The sequence below is a fragment of the Bombus pyrosoma genome, linkage group LG18 (assembly GCF_014825855.1).
Source record: "Bombus pyrosoma isolate SC7728 linkage group LG18, ASM1482585v1, whole genome shotgun sequence".
Classification (NCBI taxonomy): Eukaryota; Metazoa; Arthropoda; class Insecta; order Hymenoptera; family Apidae; genus Bombus; species Bombus pyrosoma.
In genome coordinates, this window is record NC_057787.1 from 2,175,051 (window position 1) to 2,195,236 (window position 20,186).

At 27.7% G+C, this 20,186-nt stretch overlaps 5 protein-coding genes and 1 long non-coding RNA gene across 23 annotated transcripts in view; 4 read left to right on the top strand and 2 right to left on the bottom strand.

Moving 5' to 3' along the window:
* Positions 1–765: 765 nt before the first annotated feature.
* LOC122577302 lies at positions 766–1,724 on the top strand. The gene is made up of 3 exons (XM_043748558.1): positions 766–1,018; positions 1,333–1,476; positions 1,540–1,724. The coding sequence occupies exons 1-3, from the start codon at positions 881–883 to the stop codon at positions 1,606–1,608; spliced, it is 351 nt and encodes a 116-aa protein (XP_043604493.1). The 5' UTR covers positions 766–880; the 3' UTR covers positions 1,609–1,724.
* LOC122577284 (trafficking protein particle complex subunit 5) lies at positions 1,614–7,577 on the bottom strand. Of its 12 annotated transcripts, none has more exons than XM_043748511.1 (15): positions 7,453–7,577; positions 6,991–7,168; positions 6,728–6,901; positions 6,521–6,665; positions 6,191–6,439; positions 5,704–6,118; positions 5,490–5,636; positions 4,996–5,405; positions 4,719–4,901; positions 4,133–4,644; positions 3,460–3,902; positions 3,110–3,275; positions 2,916–3,005; positions 2,533–2,587; positions 2,386–2,469 (listed from the first exon to the last, which is right to left on the bottom strand). In XM_043748511.1, exons 1-13 carry the CDS (start codon positions 7,454–7,456, stop codon positions 2,951–2,953), a joined length of 3,081 nt encoding a protein of 1,026 aa, XP_043604446.1. In that variant the 5' UTR covers positions 7,457–7,577; the 3' UTR covers positions 2,386–2,469; positions 2,533–2,587; positions 2,916–2,950. The 12 variants fall into 12 exon arrangements, with proteins under 12 accessions (XP_043604456.1, XP_043604454.1, XP_043604446.1 ...); XM_043748509.1 differs by having other exon boundaries at positions 7,298–7,517; XM_043748510.1 differs by lacking the exons at positions 2,386–2,469; positions 2,533–2,587 and adding an exon at positions 2,671–2,811 and having other exon boundaries at positions 7,298–7,517.
* LOC122577299 (putative glutathione-specific gamma-glutamylcyclotransferase 2) lies at positions 7,501–9,167 on the top strand. 2 transcript variants are annotated; one of them, XM_043748556.1, is made up of 3 exons: positions 7,501–7,639; positions 7,833–8,083; positions 8,489–9,167. In XM_043748556.1, the coding sequence occupies exons 2-3, from the start codon at positions 7,949–7,951 to the stop codon at positions 8,999–9,001; spliced, it is 648 nt and encodes a 215-aa protein (XP_043604491.1). In that variant the 5' UTR covers positions 7,501–7,639; positions 7,833–7,948; the 3' UTR covers positions 9,002–9,167. The 2 variants fall into 2 exon arrangements, with proteins under 2 accessions (XP_043604491.1, XP_043604492.1); XM_043748557.1 differs by having other exon boundaries at positions 7,506–7,639; positions 7,879–8,083.
* Positions 9,168–10,491: 1,324 nt separating this feature from the next.
* Positions 10,492–15,671, top strand: LOC122577294 (cyclin G). Of its 2 annotated transcripts, none has more exons than XM_043748549.1 (7): positions 10,492–10,649; positions 13,270–13,517; positions 13,616–14,032; positions 14,114–14,368; positions 14,453–14,661; positions 14,781–14,848; positions 14,945–15,671. In XM_043748549.1, exons 2-6 carry the CDS (start codon positions 13,398–13,400, stop codon positions 14,824–14,826), a joined length of 1,047 nt encoding a protein of 348 aa, XP_043604484.1. In that variant the 5' UTR covers positions 10,492–10,649; positions 13,270–13,397; the 3' UTR covers positions 14,827–14,848; positions 14,945–15,671. The 2 variants fall into 2 exon arrangements, with proteins under 2 accessions (XP_043604484.1, XP_043604485.1); XM_043748550.1 differs by lacking the exon at positions 10,492–10,649 and adding an exon at positions 11,501–11,676.
* On the bottom strand, positions 15,147–19,360 carry LOC122577303. Of its 5 annotated transcripts, none has more exons than XR_006320200.1 (3): positions 17,109–19,360; positions 16,888–17,045; positions 15,147–16,714 (listed from the first exon to the last, which is right to left on the bottom strand). It is a non-coding gene; the product is annotated as an uncharacterized LOC122577303 (long non-coding RNA). The 5 variants fall into 5 exon arrangements; XR_006320203.1 differs by having other exon boundaries at positions 15,147–16,770; XR_006320201.1 differs by having other exon boundaries at positions 15,147–17,045; positions 17,159–19,360.
* The window catches only part of LOC122577292 (RNA 3'-terminal phosphate cyclase), an 8,760-nt gene continuing 5,555 nt past the window's right edge, over positions 16,982–20,186 (top strand). The window contains exon 1 of the mRNA XM_043748543.1: positions 16,982–17,091. The gene's annotated coding sequence lies outside the window, so the exon portion shown is untranslated. The remainder of the gene's footprint in view (positions 17,092–20,186) is intronic.

Below are 20,186 nucleotides of genomic sequence, written 5' to 3' on the forward strand. Positions count from 1 at the left end.
TATGTAAATCGATTTGAATATGATCCTCCACAACACATTGCAGTTGTCGTTTGTCATGTGATTTTGATAAATGTTTAGCAACCCACATTTCAAACATATGTGTCTATATGTGAGTGATGTATTTTATCGCAAACAATGTTTACGCATTCTTTACATTCAATCTTTATAATCTATCGACGCTATTTAAACTATTCTGACAAACAATAGTAATGTAGATCTAACTATCAAGTCTAAATAAATAATATGTCAATAAGCAATACTGTAAAATAGACGAAGTATAATTATCGCTAAATGTATATTTAATTTTAAGATTATCATGGACGAAAGTCCAATACAATAAACGAAACTGCTAATGCTACTACTACTACTATTTATTGTTACGTTTTATTTCATACATATAACAATTAATAATTATTTTATTTATTTTCATTAATCACTCTTGTACAAATCAGATATATACGTAGTTTATCATAAATATTTTGCAGTTATATGTTTATGATAAACTTTCCATTTTTACTTACATGTTATTAGTTAAATTGAATTCTGCATATTAAATTTGACATAATTTCTAAATTTCATTAAAATAGTACGTATCAGAAAATTAAAAGGTATTATTATATATTATTATATTTATATATCACATATATGTATTAAATATTATATATATTATATATATTAACAACTAAATGTTCATCAAAGACTTCCCTAACACAAATTCTAGATATAGATTCTACATATATGTGTGTATGTATATACATATTTATCAAAAGTATAGGTAGCCTATGTCGCTGTTGCAGGTTACAGTTACAAACAGTTCTAAGCAATTTTTGCGATTTGTCACGTATTCCTTCTGAACAGTGCAAATTTTCTACTGGAAAAGATGTGTGCACAGAAAATAGAATCCTACGATATATCACCAAAACAACGAACAATACTAGAATGGAGATATAAGAGAAGAAGTGAATTACGTCACAAATATTTAAAAGAATGTCTTAACCCATCGTTGCAAGTAATGCCCGTATGTATTGATAATTTTTTAACCTTACTTATATAGATTTAATAACGATTTCCGTTGTATCTGAAAAAATGTAGCTCATATAAATTCATATCTAATTATGTAATGTATGCTTAGTTATTTTAGGTAATTATTAATTTAACTATGAAATAGTCTCTTAATTTTATGCAAAAAATGTAATTATGTAACAAGTATTGTATTTTTCTCATTGATATAAATTACACGAAAATATCGTTAAAAATCACTTTAATATTAATTTTGTTAATTACTAAAAGACCTTATGATATTTATATTAAATATGTAATTAATTAATATAGGTGGACAGTGCAGTTCAAAGATTAGTTTCATTGAGACATAACCATGATTATGTTTCAAATATAAAGCTTGTGCCACATTTACTATTTAGTTTTATGTGGCTTGGAACCATGTATTTGGGGGCAAAACTTTTGAAGAAAATGAAGGTATATTATTAAATGTTTGTTTAATAAGTATACCATGAACATAAAATTTTTTTTATTTTATAGAATGATCAAGAACATTTATATAGAACTGGTCAAGTATCATATGCTGATAGAGAATTTAAATTTGCATAATAACATTTCTTTTTCCAATTGTATATTTGTAGATCTTAAACTTACAATATATATGTCAGTACCTGTACTCTAATACAATAAAATATAAAATGAGTACTTCATCAGTAAACACAAAATGCTATAACTATGTACATGTCATTTTATTTCCTGACATTTAATTTTCACACATATGATTCCATTTTCAATTAACAAAGGAAAATTATTATGAAATACAGAAATGTTTATAATATGTGAAAATAATTTAAATCAACCACAAACAAAACCAAGGGATTTTTTATATTTTTAATTCAAAGATATTTATTCCTTAATTGTATTGGAATATAAAATTTTATCTTATTACTTTTAATTTCTTTCCTATGTCTTTAATTATCGATCTTCGAGTTGTTTATCACGAGCAACAACTGCATCATCAAATTTAACCATATATGTTGTTCCTTTATGCCAATGTGCAGTGACTTTTGCTTGCTATAAATGCAAATATTTTCAGTTAATTCATTACCCAAATAATTTTATAATTTAAATAGTGATATTGACAAAAATTTAATACTCACAAAACCACAATCACAAAGGATAGCTTCAACTATACCAGCAATAAAAGAAGCACAGTTTAGACTTCCTTTATCTTTTGGAACTGATATAAATTTATTTACTAGTGCTTCTTTTTCTATGATATAGTAAGTCCGTTCGTCATCATTTGCATGTTCTAATTTATCAGCTTCACGACCAAACAATGATTTCCATACCGTACTTTTAATAAATAATAAAATATTTAATAATTTTATCTCGCGCTTTCCACCTTTTTCCCGTACAACGAGTAAATCTGTTACTCTATGACCAACCTCTGTACCTATCTCTGCCAATCTAACCAATAAATAGAAAACATTTGTATATAAGAATTCTTAATGAACTTGATTATTTACATACTTATTTTGTAATTCTGGTACGGTGTAAACTCGATTTTGGCAGTATTGTACGAGTTCTGAAAACAGAAGTGCGAAACAACTCAAGCTAACCTCTCCCTTTCCCTTACTTAATGATTTATCAAGTATACTTGTTCGTGTTCGAACTGCTGATATTGTAATACTTGTCATTTCTATAAAATATTTAATATCTAAAGTAATATATCACTTTCTTATAAACATTAACAAACAACACGACGATCGAATTAATAGCAACACTAAGTTTATCTGATAGGTTCGCCATCTGGTGATAGTAAACAGAATTATTTATTATTTAAGCGAAAATGATAAAACTAAATAAATATATATATGCTATTTTATTAATAAATTTTCAAAAAACGATATTACCTGACATTATAGTTTTTTATAATATATATTTCACATTAGAGGATTAATATCTCAAATCCTTTACCATACACACATATGACTGATTCATCACTAAAAGAATTAAATTTTAATGCCAATATTAGTCAAACATTAATCCGTTAAAACATAATAATGGAGATTATCATAATTAAATATCATAGAAGCAATAAACATACTTTGAATTATACCATGAAGTTAAGCCTTTTACATCTGTTACAAACGTAAAGATTTTCTTCAAAAATGTTACAGATAAAGTGCTATTGTTATAATCATAATGATACATATTTACTTGCTGATCCACTCCAACGCTAAAAATTGTATTTCTTTCGTGAAATATTACTCCTGGAAAATATCTTTTCAAATTAATTGAATACTTTTATCAATAAATTATTTACATTTCTAATTTACTTTATTTTATTTTTATTCGTTTATATTTTCTAATTGTAATTTAACAAATACAGGATAAATATAAATAATGTTAAGCATTATTTAAAAATATATACTGACATAAAAATTGTAAACGTACCTGTAATTTGAGCAGCATGTGTAGTCGCAGTACTCCATTTTGATAACAACGAAATATGTAATTCTTCCTTCTTACCTTCTAATTGAACTTTAAAACAAATAACATTAAACAAATTATCATCACCACCAGTTGCTAACAAATATTCGCTTTTTTCAATCATTTTTATGTCATATGAATTAATTCCAGATTGATGTAAATCAAACTTTGCAATGAATACATTTTTACAGTTGTGAAATTCTTGTTCTTCAATTTGTGGACATATTATAATCTTTGAAATAATATCGGTGAAATCAATAAATCGACCGATTCCATCAGTGGACATTGTTAAGACAATTATTTTTTCATCATATGTTAAAACAGTTATTTTTGTTATACAACGATCCACACACTTTACATGCGCTTTGAGTGAAATACTTTTCATAGTAATATCATACAAAAATACTCTGCAAACAATATTTAAGTAAACATTTGAATAGAAAAATACCTTAATTTTTAAAAATTCATTTTAGATTACAAAAAATAAAGATTATATATATTTCTATGAATAATACAATAATAAATAATTTCTATGAATATTAATTTAAAATTATATTTCTATGAATATTCATATGCACAAGTATATTTGTATAAGATACTACATTGTAAATTCATAAATATCAAGCAAAAAATGTACCTTACAAATCCATCTGCACAAGCAACAAAGAGCAATATATAATGTAAATTTATAGAGCAACGATAAACTTCAATATCCATATATCGACTTTCAGGTTGCATATTATAAGAATATTTAGATTCTTGCCACTGTTTTTTATGATAACGATCAAATCCATACAACATGTGAGATGTAATGTCATGACAAGAAATATCTGTACTTTGTAAGGATGTTTTATTATCTTTTATATCAATTTCCCAAACTTTTAATTGTGCTCTTCCACCTCCCGAAAAAATGAGATATTTATTGTAAAAAAGATTAGTTTGTAAATTTAAACAATTTATAAATTTAACACTAGAGATGTGACCATCAAAAATACTCAATGTTTGAAAATTGAGATTGTTTTTCATCAGTGTACTTGAGATGTAGCTAATGCGAAGAGTACTATCTTCACCTCCAGATATGAAAATATTATACTGACCAATTTTTGATATTGGATTGATGCAGTATATTTCCTTTGTATGGAAACCATTCTAAAAATTTAAAAGAATATGTTTTTAATTCCTCTGAAAAAGTATAAAATTTTCAGTATGAAGAAATTACTCACCAATAAAGCTGGCAACATGAAAGAAGTTAATGAAAAATCAGATACATATACTTGCTTATTGCGAATATATACAAATGTAATAAGTTCATTTTGTAACATACAATCCCATGATCTATGCCCACCACCACAAGGAACTCTTATCAAAGTTCGATGGTGGAACATACTATATATTATAAATTCTACCTATAAATAATAATGACGAAAAATAAAAAATGTAAAAGAAAATATGTATGTACATATATATGTATAACATCTGTTTAAATACATATGTATGTACCTCTTTAAATCCTAATATAAGAACGTCATCAGAGGATTTTAAATGGCTGCTAATCCAATCCATTGGCATCTTTTGTTTATGTAAAGCGCATAATAATTTCTCACTTTTATATTTATTTAATTCATAAAACTTTAACATTCCATCACGACCAGTAGATATTAATTTTGAATTCGAAATTATGAAATTTTGAATACCAATTTTTCCATGAACTTTAACAAAAGTTTGGATAGGTTTGTTTTTTGCTTCAGGTACCTTTGCTCCATTATATGATACAGATTTTTCAAGCTCAAAAACATGCATATTTCCAGTTCTATCTCCACACACTAATAGACCTTCATATAAAACAGCCGCTGTTAACCAACGTTCTCGACTATATGGTAACAAACATATTGATTCTATATTAATTAATCCTGTATAAAATAAAAATTGTAAAAATTAAATGGAAATTTAAATTTTACTAAACAACAGATTATTCTATATTTTATAAAATATACCTCCTTCTGTAAAATTAAATATTTTTAAAATTCCATTTAGGCCACAAATTACTAATTTATTATCTCCTAGCCACTGTACAGAAAATATTTGTGATTCCATTATCTTTGTTTCTATAATCTGTTGTAATTCTTCATTAGCTGCAACTTCTAAAATCATTATGTATAATACCCTTAACGATTAATGCAATTTTATCAATCTTTAGTATTACTTTACCTTTGTATATTGTTATATATCCATCTCTTGATGCCAAACAAACATAGGTGTGGCATAAAGAAACCTCCATAACACAATATGTACTATATTTCTTTAAATACAATGACCCTAGCAGACTATTATAACAATTGTTAAATATAAATAAAGTAGCACTTTCATCAAAAATTAAAAGGTTACCACTTCTTAAGTAACAAACGTATTTTGGCAAAGTGCATGTATGTACTTTTGGTATTAATACAGCTTTTTGAACATAATCATTAACAAAAGGCCATGTATAAACTGCACCATCAGCACCACCAGTGAAAACACTTTTATTATCGTTTGATATGTCAATACTCCATATAGCAGCACCATGGTGAGCACAAACTTTGTTAAGTAGTTTACCATCCAATGACCAGATGCATATAAGAGAATCCTTCGATTATGAACATGAAAATAACTTATCTTTATTATCAATTGTTTACTATGTATACATAATGATATATACCTCTCCTATTGTAAATAAAATTTCATTTTTAATGATAGATTTCCACACTCTAGCTGTATGACCAAACATTGTTCGCATTAGTTTTATATTAATTTCTTTCCAATTTGTGTTCACTGATTTTCTTTCCAATGTAACCTTACAGTCTTTACTTTTGTTGCTACTTATTTTCCATAATCTGACTGTTCTGTCATCTGAGGTAGAACAAATAATTTGTGTAGCTATATCATATGTGATTGAAAAGATTACACCCTAGAATTCAGTTCATTTGCATTCTTAAACTTTAACATAATGCATAAAAAAAGACATTGCTTTAGGTAATATATTACGAACATTATGCCCCTGTAAACGATGTAAAACTGGAGATATTTTAGAATGATAAGTATAATTTATTTGCCATATCAATATTTCCTGATATACAGTTCCACTGAAAATGATTAGATCTCTATTACTGTTATTTAACATAGAACCAGCATATCTAATAATAAAGTTAAGATTAATGTTAAAACATTTTGTTTAAGTATATAAATATAAGGATACAGAATACATCTTTCTTCGCAACATATGCTTTGATAGCATTCATTAGATACGTTATAAATACAAACACTATTGTGTGCTAAAAGAACACATAGATAATCGCATTCATCAAATATCACCCATTCTGCTGCTACAATCCAATCATTAAGTCTTTTTTTATTAGAATCTTCTTCAATTCTAAAATATAAACTTTCTTATAAATATATAGATAAATAAAGTATAATACTTAATAAAACAAATATTATATGTATAGTACTTAAACATACATCAATGTTTCTTGTTTATAGTAAATTTTATATGTAGAAAAATAGTTAGCACCAAATACAGTTAATTTGTTATTAGGACCCTCAACAATTCCATGTATATTATATGGATAAAGACAATTTACTTTTTTTTCCAATTTGTATGTGTTGGCATTAAAAATGTATAGTACACATCCCATACCTATGTACAATTTGAAAAGGAAATTATAAAAATTACAAAATATAAATATGTATTACTGTTTAAATAGAGAAATGAAGATTTGGTTATAACTTTTATTTATTGTGAAAAAATTACATATATGATACTAACCTACAAAAATGAAATTATCAACACAGCGAATGGCAAGTATATCGGTACATAGAAATTTTGAAAACATTTTAAATATTAAGTTTTACTATCAAATACTTTTAATAACCGTATATTAAAATAAAATCATCTGTTCGTCAATAGACATTAAAACTTACACATTTAAATCAATACGAAAATTCGTTCTCTCTTCACACACGAAAATTTGAACATTCGCGTGATTATTTGATGTACTTTTCATTAAATATGTATATGTACTGTATACTATGTACATATATGATGTTCATAATTTCTCTCAATATACATACTAATTTAAAATTATTTTGGACAAAAGATTAGAAAAAGGTATTTTTTAAATGATAAAAATAGCGTAATGTCAAAAGAACAATAAATTTGTTCGAAATAATTATATTTCATAAACCGTTATTCAAAATTTTAGTGTAAAGTATATTTTGACTGCTTTAAAACTTTTACTAAATAGCCTATGTATCTGTCGTCTTAATAATTTAATATGAATTCAATATTAAATATGTTTTAGGAGAATAGGAAATACTGTTTTACTTGGAATTTATATATTTTTACAGAAAAATATAATTTTAAATGAAAAGTTCAAACAATCATTAAGGCAATTACTATTTAACAAGAAAAGTAATAATGTGGGTGTTTGGTTATGGTTCACTGATATGGAAAGCGGACTTTCCTTACGAAGAAATTCTCGTTGGATACATCAAAGGATATATCAGAAGATTTTACCAGAAAAGTATAGATCATAGAGGAATACCTAGTAGAGTACGTATTATAATTATTGTGTGTTAAACTTCTTTAAGTAATTTTTTTCACTTAAAATATCTTTTAACATTTGCGATTAAATTATGTACGTTTTTTAAATTTCAAATTTCAAATTAATTTGCGATTTTACTTTCTTTTTTTTTTTTTTGTGTTTTGCAGATAATGTTTTACAATTAAAGGATTAATTAGTTTTCTTTAAGAAAAGTAAAAATCAATTTTTTTAATTATTTCTTCATTAATAGAATTTGATATGTGTGTGGTTGTTTAAAAATAGTGTCTAAAAATGTAGATATTATATTAAATGCAAATTATTTTATTACTTATTAACAATTCATGTTATGTTGACTTTTATGTAATGTATAATGTATAGTTTTTAAGTATACAAACAATGGTATTTTGTTACAGCCTGGTCGTGTTGTAACATTACTTAATTCTGATAATCCTAATGATGAAGTATGGGGCGTTGCTTATAAAATATCACCCCAAAATATAGATAAAGTAGTAAAACACTTGGATTACAGAGAAAAAGGAGGTTATGAAAGAAAAAGCGTTCTCTTTTATCCATCTTATTCCATTAAAAATACTGCACCATATTCTTTAACAAATAATACTTTTCCAAATGATCTTAAAAATAAAAAACTATTATCATCAGTTTCAGAAAATATGCCATTTTATATCACAATTTACATAGGTGGTGAAGATAATCCAAATTATGCAGGTGTAGAAGACATATATACAATAGCAAAACAGATACTAGTGTCTCATGGTCCTAGTGGAACAAATACAGAATATTTATATAATTTGGCATCTGCGATGCGAGTAATAGCACCAGGTATAAATGATGAACATTTATATACACTTGAGACAACTGTGAAAATGTTAGAGCAAGAAAAAAAATACAGAAATGAAATTGGATAAAAATTTATGTGATAGTGAGAATGGATAAGAAATGTGTTTCTTTAATAATATATTTCAGAGCTGAATAATGTAACCAGAAGTTTGTACTTAAAACTTTGGAAAATAGGCAAATTATTTGTATTATCTGTGTAATTAGAAAAAATAAATAAAACCTTTGTATAGTATGAAATTTTATATCTTCACATAATATAAATAAAAGTAATCTATAATTGATAATAGGAATGTATAATAAGAAAGGGACGTTACTTTTATTATAATATATTACCATATAGTATTCTTGTCTAAATATCTATCAATTTGTATATAATAAGAATGAATGAATGAATGTAAAAAGCTGCATTTTATAAAATGTATAAATATATTCAAAAATCATTCTTGTTTACTATTTATACATGTATAAATATATATTATGTTAACTAATGAAGTAGCATAAAAAATGTAAAAATTAAAAGCCAGCTCATAAACTACATCAAAAAATTTTTTCTGTATTATATTAAATCATCTGATATCACAAAAATAATCATTTACTAATAACTTATGTATACCTATAACATATTCTACATATTGCTGAAATACATATATGTGCATCATTTCAAATTTTTAGTATTGCAATAAAATTAAGATCATTAATCTACATTATTATTACTATTATTTATTTATTATTTATCTTGTTTGTCCTTTTAGACCTTGTAGAGCTTTAGTCTTTACATCTTATCATCTATTTTTTCCTAATATTTAGCAGCACAATGATATTGATACAATAAGATAGGTAAAATATTAATAAATTTAATATATAAACTTAAGATCCAGTAGCAAGTTAATGCTGCTACAACAAAATAAAATAACATATACATAGATATAAATATTTGGGGAAAAAGGGTGAGTGATATTTGGATGAAACATGAGGCTTCCAGGTGATTAGATGAAGGTCACGGAAGTTCCTCAGAGTGATCCTTGAATAATCAGGCCATTACAATTAGCTAAATTATTCATCGAAAATAATTGCATTTATTGCACGCTCGACTATTGAGAACATGATGATCATAGAAAATTACAGGCATTGTTACCATTGTTGAACAAAATCATGCTAAGTGCTAGTGTCCCAACTTAAAAATAGCCTCTTGTCTTCGAAAGCGGGTGTCAAAAAGTTATCTACGAAAATTCTCACGTTTTTTGTTTCTATACTACGTAATTGTGCTGTATTCTGCTCCTATATCACGGCACAATCATCAATCTACATGTTAATACTATTTAATACCAATACCGTTCCTAACATTAAATTTAAAGTTATGAAATAATGCTATATTCAAATTAGATTTATAAATAGAACATACAATTTTTAAATTAATGAAAATTGTTTGAAATAATATAACTGTAATGAAGATAATAAATTATCTAAATATAGTGACATCATATTTAAAATTTTTCGCGGAATGATTTACGCTTATGGAAGGACTATTACGCATGAGCGTATAGAAACTCGTAATGATCAGCTGAACGTTCATGACTTCGCCATTTCTTATTGTTAAAACAACTGTCAAACGGAATAGTTCGTTCGTGAATCTGTTTCCTATCCGTATCGACAAATACGATAAAAAAGCCAAGATTGGGTGATCTATCGACGTAACAGCGTTTCGGACGCATCCGGGTAAATCTTTGCTTTTTTTGTAAATATCATTGTAGTGCATAAAGTGTTTATAAAATATATGTTTAAATGTCTAACTAAGACAAAATGGTGGTGATGAGAACAGAGAAAAAGTTCGACGAATATACATACTGTATATATGTACTTCTAATTATTTGATTATTTATGATGTCTTTTATATGATATAATATAAATTAGTTAAAATGATAATGATAACGCTTTTGACAATACTGCAAAATTGGAACTTTATATATAACGAATAATTGCGATAAAAATCTAATTTTTCTTTCTACAAATTAAATGACAGAAGTAAATGAGATCTTTATCGTTCTTGACATTTGAGAGTAAATAGCATAATATTTATTTACGATTAGATAAAGAAAATGTGGATCGCTATGAAATTTATTTAATAATGAAATATGATAAATTGTATAAACTCGTGTCAAATATAGCAAAAATAAGATGAGATACTCTGTGTGTGTGTGTGTGCGTGCGCGTGTATGTATATATATAAATATAAAAGATACGAATTATATTCCACAGACTCGCATTCAACATTTTAAAGTTTATGTTTTCATAAAGTTATTTTTTATTGTTCACTATTTACAATACATACATTTTTATTTTTGTTGAAATAATTTGTTAATTCTTATTTAAATGATCATTGAAATTCTATCATTTGCAAATAAATGATTAAATTCGTTTATTAACCGAGGATTTCATACATTATTTGATCTTAATACTGCTTTACAGTTAACTTCGTCCAAATTCGTGCATATTCGTAGTAATTCGGATATTGCTCATCCGTGACGATTCGTATAGCAGATGCGAATTAACAGTATCATTCGAGTACGCGCTTATATAGAGTGTATGCTTTGCTCTTCGTAGGAGCTCGTTGCTCTTACGTAAAGAAAAAAACAATATATACCTATAGATTTTGATGATTCTGTGATTTCATAATACCACATTGTCTAAAATAAATGATAAGTGTGTACATTAATTTGCTGTTATATATGGGAAAATATTATAAGTATGTATCTTGTTACTAACAACGAATAGATCGTTAATCAACATAAACATTTCTTTCGTTAAGTGATACATTAATTCTTCATAAATTGCGAGGATCAATTTCTTTATAAACAATTTCCTTTGTTTTATATCTTTCATTATATCATTCATTATTGTTTTATATCTTGTCATTACCCATAATGTAATTCAAATCAAGTATCTCGTAGTAAGTGATAATATTATGAACTAAACCATTATTTCATATATTGTTTTATGATTTGTTTGCATATTTTCATTGCTAATTACTATCATCAATATAGTAATGTTTAAATAGCTTTTCGAATTAGCGGAATTTACATCTTTATAAACATATATATGTAAATATGTGATTTTAGTTTTTATATATCTTTATATATCTTTCCAAAACTAATATTTCTTATTAAATCTTTTTATTTTATCCATGTTTCAGAACAAATTTGCATTGAATTTTTAATTTCAATTAGATACTCTTCCTTATATTTAACATATTTAATTGAAAATATTTTTATTTGGACATTTTTGGCTCGTTTTGAGTTGACGTATGATATAAATAATCGAAGACTTAGACGCACTTAAGTTCTTTTAATTCTGACAGTACATTGCATCAGCTGGACAATATCTTCTCATTTTGTCGTTTTGAATTATATATGACAATAATACGACTTAAGTATTACCAAATAAATAAATTACACATTTCTATTCGATATTTCGTATTAGAATATTCTCGAAAATCATTTTACAGTAGCCTATTATTACATTATAAACTACCGTTATATTATTTTGTCTTATTTTGCAAAATTTATTAACTATTTCCTTATTATATCGATGACTTATATTTCTACAATATTCGATTTTTTTTGTAATTCTATACCTTTATTGCATTATCATTTTATTTACATGATTTTGGAAGCGCTTTTGGTAAAATAGGACACTATTCTAAATTGAACTCTTTTAAATTAAACCAAAAATAATAAATTCAGCCTGTTTGTAATAATATATTTAAATATTTTATAATGGCTGTAGTTCTACAAAAATATCATCACGGCAAAGAATTTTGACTCAATTTATTTTACAAAAGGAATCATATAAAAGAAGAAGATACAAAATCGAAGCGCTCGAAGTTATTTCGAATTATATATAGATGATTTTCTACTACATTCCTGAAACTTTCAAGTATATAAATCTATTGATGGCGCGTGGATGCAAACTCGCACACCTTACACAATAATAAAGAATAGAAGTAAAAATAAAAAGCTGGAATAAAATTTTTACAAGTTTTAGTATTAAAATAATATAGGAATAATTGTCACGAAGAAAATATGGTCTTCTTATAGTGTATTAAAGAAAAAAACTATTCTAATATTTGTTATTTCTCTGTAATCTATTAAAATAGTTAAGCAACTTATACAATTTTTTGACTATATTTATGTTATTAAAGAATAAGTTATTTATCACAAACTGTTATGTTAAATTAAACATTCTAGAAACAGATGTATTTATTATCTTTAACATAATAATTTAGACAATAATAGATCTTTTAAACAATAATTTTAATATAAATATTTTCTGTTTATAGATACAAGGCTAGCCAGCTGCGCCATTCTTGTTGTGTGACATTCATATCATCAGCCACACTACACATATTTTGCATTGCTTTATCTTTTAATTATTGCTGTAGTGAGCTGTCAGTCACACATTGCAGGAATGGACACATCGGGCTTGCCTGTACCGGATGCAATCCACCCGCTACTTGAACAATTGCAAGAAGCTTTGGTTCTTGAAGTAAAGTATCAACCTAACCTTCCATTACCTAATATATCACAAGTATGTATATAAATCATATAAAATAATAGAACAATTGGATATCTGTAAAATATCATAAGTAATTTTATTTTATACGAAATACTTTTTTCTCCTTTCAGAATGATGACATAACAATTGGAGCTCGTGATGGATCAGCCCATGTTTTAAGGTGTTTGAAAGTATGGTATGATCTACCATCGGATGTATTTTTTGTTGCCATCAATTTAATGGACCGTTTTTTAACAAAAATGAAAGCAAGACCAAAATATATGGCATGTATCAGTGTATCTGCTTTTCACATAGCTACTGTTCAGTTAGCACAATCACTGGATGCTGACCACTTAGTCTCAATTTCTCAGTGTAAATGCACTGGAGGTGATCTTAAACGTATGTCAGAAGTAATACGGAATAAGTTAGAATGGGCACCTGGTACTCAACCTGTTACATCTTTAACTTTTCTTCGTTTATTCAATGCAATGTTTCTTGCAATTGCATCACAACTAGGGCTAGGAGACATGTATACCAGTATTGTAACGGTAATTATTTTTATTTATGTAAAAATAGAAGACTTGGTTATATTAATATAATGATATATCAATTTGATTGTTTTATTTTAGGAATCTGAGCTTCTACTTAGGTTAGAAATGGTTGCATGTGATGGTAATTGTGCAAGTTTGAAGTCGTCGGAAGTAGCACTTGTTCTACTTTGCACATACTTAGATGGTGCAGTGAACCGATTAGATACTAATACAGATATTCCCATATCTACTACTGCTATTCCTAGTTCCTCTACTATCAATACATCTGTAACATCAAGGCATCAAATGCTTAGACTTTTGGACTTTGCTATAGAACTTCAGAAAATATGTAAGGTAATGTTATAATAATTTAACGAATTTTAAATCTTGTAAATATAGCAGATAAAACAATAAATGATTGCTATATTACGTTTATAGATTTCAGACACAAGCTTCTTTTCTACACATGAAGCTGTGGGTGCTGTATTGAGCAAATATAATGCTCAGGAGCAAACCCCTCACAGGCAAAGACTGATATGGAGATTATCTTCTCGTACAGCACGTCTTTTACGTCCAACTGACAAATTTACTTCTGTATTACCTGTTATCGCCGAACATACTCCGGTTCCTTCGCCGAGTAAAATTAGGTATACTTTCTATGCTCATTAAGTTTAGGAATTAAATTGAATATAAATATTAAGCATTTTGACAATTTAAACAAATATTTTTTATATATATTAATAGATTTACAACTTCCTTTTTGTAGAAAAAATCGTAAGTTCGGTCGACGTCATGGAAATAAGAGACGTTAAGTGGCAGTATTGAGGCCTTAAAGTGAGTTACTATATTATCATACCAATTATAACTATAAATATTAGTAAAGTACGCGAAATATATTACAATTATATGTGATGGTGGATTATTTTTAAGGTGCTGAATCAGATGTTTAATATTTATTCAACATACCGAACAAGAGAAGAAATTAGACTTTAGTTTAAAAATAAAAATAAATTTTGTTAAAAGTTAAATAGAAAGTACAAATATTAATGTATTTATGTCGAATAGCAACAATTTGAAGTACCTCTTTTTATGTCAAAATTTGGTTTTCCATATATGAAATGTATTGAAAGACACACACATACACACACACACATATATATTTTCTACTTGTATCATACATTTTATAAACAAACGAGGAATTTCGTTCTCAAATTTATCAGTTATTGCTATTATATGAAATACGTGAGAGAGAGAGAGAGAGAGTGCCGTAAAAAGAAAATGAACAAGTCATATGGTAGTAACATTAATGTGATATAATGTCCTTTATAATTCGTATATTATGAATAGAATATTATAAATATATGCATACACTTGCAAAACGTTAAAAACACAAAGAAATTAATTATATGTGAGTATAAATATAAAGTTAAAAAATTATTTTAAAAATGGTGAATTTATAAAAGATGAATGAAATTATTTAGGATGATCAAAATGTTTAATAAATTTTAATGCTGAAAATTATGCAAAATTTAAATTACTATTTAATGTTTTGTCGCGAGATTGTATTTATGTATCTAAGAAGCATATGAATGAATGTAAATAAGAAATTTTTTATTAAATGAGTTTCGAATATCTTCGTTAAGAAACAGAAACGTAACTGTGTATTTGCATTAAATGATTTAACCTTTTGTGATCAAATTGTGGTCTTTACATCTCTTATCACACATTTTTTTCAGTGGATATGTTATTTCAATGTTAATAATTAATTATTAATCTTGTTATATGTTAATTGGCTATTGATATTTAATAAATTGCAATTAAAAGAATCTTAAAAAGGAACAATTGCCTTCAGTATATGTATGTAGGTCATACTTAATTTAAAAATTAGATAATGTTTTTGTACAAAATTCTTAGATGGTATTTCAAGAATATTATGTATATATTACATGTTGTGAATAAATACAATTAAGAGCACAAAAGGTTAGTAACAATCTTTGAAAACTTTGAGCGAACATTTTTGAAAATCAACAGAAAAAATATTAGCTGTGAAAGTATAATTACATGTAAAACTAATTTAAGATATATAGTATTATAAACTAAGAATAAGAATATTTCAAAGCCACAATTTGTGATAGGATTTTTTACTGACATAGATTTTAAATGTGGCAAATTATTGAAATCTAACCACAATAGTCTTAAGCATTTAATAATTAAATTTTTTGTCTCTAATAATTCATTATCTTGTCTTTTACATTTTGTATCACTCTTATGGCATTAAAATGAATACAGAAAACGTAAAATAAACGAAACTTCAAATGAAACTATAAATGACTTATATATTAGTAATATTTCATTCAATTGTTAGATAATAAAACAAAAAGTTAGTTCCAGGAAAATAAAACAATTATGTTTTTATTACTTATAAACTGCTTTACTCCTTAGTTACATATCTATAAATGTTATTTATAATGTATCTCATAATGTTAATATTACAAATTAATGTCATATTTAAAAACAAAAGATCAATTTTTACTTTATGTATTTATATTTTCAAGTAGTTTATGTTAGGCATAAGTAGTATTTATATACTCTCGAAACTTTCATTATTAAAGTATTTTATGGCAACAAATTATTAGATGTTAAATAGTTGAAATATGAGTCTTGCATTTTATCATTAATTGTCAGCCAATATCGTTAATACTAAAATTTGTCAAAAATAAAATTTATGGTAAATATATCTTTCTGTATTATGTTACCTAAATAAATGTATAATATAAAAAGTTTTTTATAAAAGAATCTTCTATAAAATACTATTATGAATAAAATACTAATAAAATACTATTTTGAAAATAAAAATATAATTGATAACATACAGGATAATTTCCTCACTAACTTAAAGGTAGTGTCACCAATAGTAACAATGTCGTAGGTATGTGTGACTTGTTTTGTATCATTTTCATTAGTCAATAGTTAGACTCATTAGACCGACATCACGTCTTTATATTAAGGCGCAGGCAGTTTATATATGTATCTATAATGAAAACGAGAGTGTGATCAAGTAATCAGCAGTAATAACGGTAAATGGCGCATCTACCTTTCAATTAATTAGGGAATAGTATTACCGAAGACGGAACGAGTGCTCACATTTATAAGGTTATTCTCAGATTAGTGCTGCTCCCAGCTACCAAAAGCTGAAGGTGTTCCACGCTATCATATAAGAAAACCTATTTAGTTCTACCACAAATGAGATATACTCGCTGTGATTCTATGCTGCAAGAGCTTATTTCATTGTACGGTTCTACGAAAATATTCATACTTTTCTGTCCGAGTAAAATCGCGCAATAATTAATCTTAGTTGCCTTAGAAAGAAAAATTAATTGTTTATTCTATTCTTTTTAGAGAAAAAAGAAAATCTTTCTTTCCAAACGACAATGGATCAGTAGAATGATACAATGATTTTAATATATTCTTTATATACAATAGCTTTTTGTTTATTTACTTTCTTCGCATTTTGTTATAATAAAACCTAAATTTCACTTTTATAGTAATTTCAGTAGTTGATAGGCTGCGAATAATAACTCGAAATAGAGAAAGAAAACGCGTGGATGAATGAATTATAGAAATTCTTTATTCAGAAATGTTAGAAATTAGGATTTCCAATGGTTTCTATTCTATATGGTAATGTCAGTTCTGCCTGACCAGCCGAGCTAGACAGACACGAGAAACTGTATTTCGATGAAAGTACGACAAGCAGCGAATTTAGGTGAACAAAAAGACAACAAACACTGCCAAATGGTAAAGCACCAAAATGCAATAGCAAATATCACCAATCAAAATAACAAACAAAGGTGAAATATATTACATAAATAAAGCTATAAATACGTTAAGTAGAAAACAACCAAGAAACGAAGCTCATCTACAAAAGAAATAGGAACGATGAACACTGGAAGATGGCAGCAGCGTACAAAAAGCGTAAAATAATACCAGGCACAAGTGCCATCAAATCTTCAGATACAGAAAAATAACAATGGCTACAAGACATCCCACTTCGAAATTCATTCGGTTTACTAATAGAAGAAATAGATATGGACCCAAAAGAAAATGTCACAACTTATATGGTTAAATAACTACCGATCTACATAAATGCCCAAATAATAGATATCCTAATCAAATTATAGAACAACACTGCTGGAAAAGAAAACAACAGTAAAAGCAAATATCATTCCGACGAAGATGCGCAATATGCTAGTACCCCAACTAACAAGCACTACACCATACCTAATACAACAGCACAAGAAATTAGAATCATAGTCAAGAAAACAAAAGACAATAAACTCGTGAACTAAAGTTTCTAAACTCGTGAGTTAGACTTTGGAGTTGTTCGAGAATAATAGCAAATAGTTCGTTTTGCTTTGCCGTACTCTTGTCAGTTGGATTCGTGTTCATAGATACGATACTTTCAGCAGAAAGAGAGTCACGATTTTCAAAATGTATTTCAGGTCTACTGTTTCGATAATGTACAAAAGCCAGCTTACCGAGATTCTACGTAGATCCTTCTTTTGATCAAGGAGATGACCGTGGTCCTTCGCTGTAGAATCCGTAGAGGTCCCGTTGAAGTTTCCTCTTGATGCGTTGAATGGATCCTCGCATCTGACTATGTCAATCAAGACGTGCCAACGCCTTTAAAACCCATAAAACTTGCCAATATTGATCTAAACAATTTAAAGTGTGATAAGAAGAAGCTCAAGGAATTCGACGAGATCCTAATTCGACGATTAACGGAGCCGTTCATTGTTCATTCGAGTTGCTACACTATGGTCCTATGCGTAATTGGTGCTATTTAATTTTTAATCAATTGCAGAAATTGCTGCCATTAGTTGGGATGTTGGAGACTGCTGAAACGACTCTGCTTCTTCACCAGAAGTCCTAACACAGGGGAAATCGTACCACCTGTAATAAGAAATTTTGTAAACTGTACCTTCGACTCAAGTGACCACACGGAACATCAGGAGTATTCCACAGAGCTGGTTATATGCGAGAGACGCGCAGAAATTCGAGTTTCTTCAGAACCTGCCATGGATCAACATCAACCAGAGAACATCCCACCGTCTACAAATACAATCTTCGACCAAAAAATACACCCAGAACTCAAAAACGTACAACGCCCTCTTAACTATGTATTTCAATTATTAATAACTGTCCAACGAATAACAATACTCATAGATTACTTTAATTTCAATCATATATATATGTCGGGTTCACATTATGATTAGGGTTAGGGGCGTGAAACGAATCTTCATTTGGGTTAGGCATTATTGTTATGCAATAGAGAAGATATTTATTAGCACAAATATGATTATTACAGAATTTGACAAGTAACTGTGGTAATTACATACTCGAGATGCTAATGACAATAATCCTAGGTTCAATAACGAATCCGCGGTCAACGGGATAACAAAATGCGCTTTCTTCCGAAGTCCAAGTTGTACTCAACTTGCTTGTCTACGGTACAAGTATTATTGAACTAACTCTTTGTTAAAACGAAGAATATTCATCGAGTGTAAAGACGCTATGTGACTCGCTAATGAGACCTCACGAGAGGATGACTTTCCGTCACGATGATGCTGCAGAGGAAAACTATGATGGGGTGTGTTTAAGGACACGAGATTCATCGAGAAAAGCCTTCGTTCGGAAAGTGAGGGAAATGGACGTTCCTGTTAATTGGTTAATCTCTATGTTGGTGGTTGAAGAAGGATGCTAACCGCCCTTGAGAGAAAGTTTCTAACGGGAAGCGTCGTTCGTGAGAAAAGCAGATTTCCGGTATCTTCCCGTAGTAGGTGGTAGATTTAGGGACTGTCGGGGTAAAGACTGTTTGTCCGTTTGAAGGACCTTAGTTAATTAAAACTAAGATTTATAGCGGGTCCTCAGGCTAGCTGAACATGTACTGCGGAGATGCATCGACATCTGGTAATCAGGATATACGGAAGGACCTGGGAATACCAACGGTCAAGGAGGAGATCACCAGATACGCGGAAAGGTACAGAGAAAGAATAACAACACACCCAAACAGGCTGGCTACGGAAACGATCAACGCAAGAATAGAAAGAAGACTAAAAAGGAAACACCCAGCTGATCTCATAAAGGATATAAACTAAAAAACGCGAAGATGGCA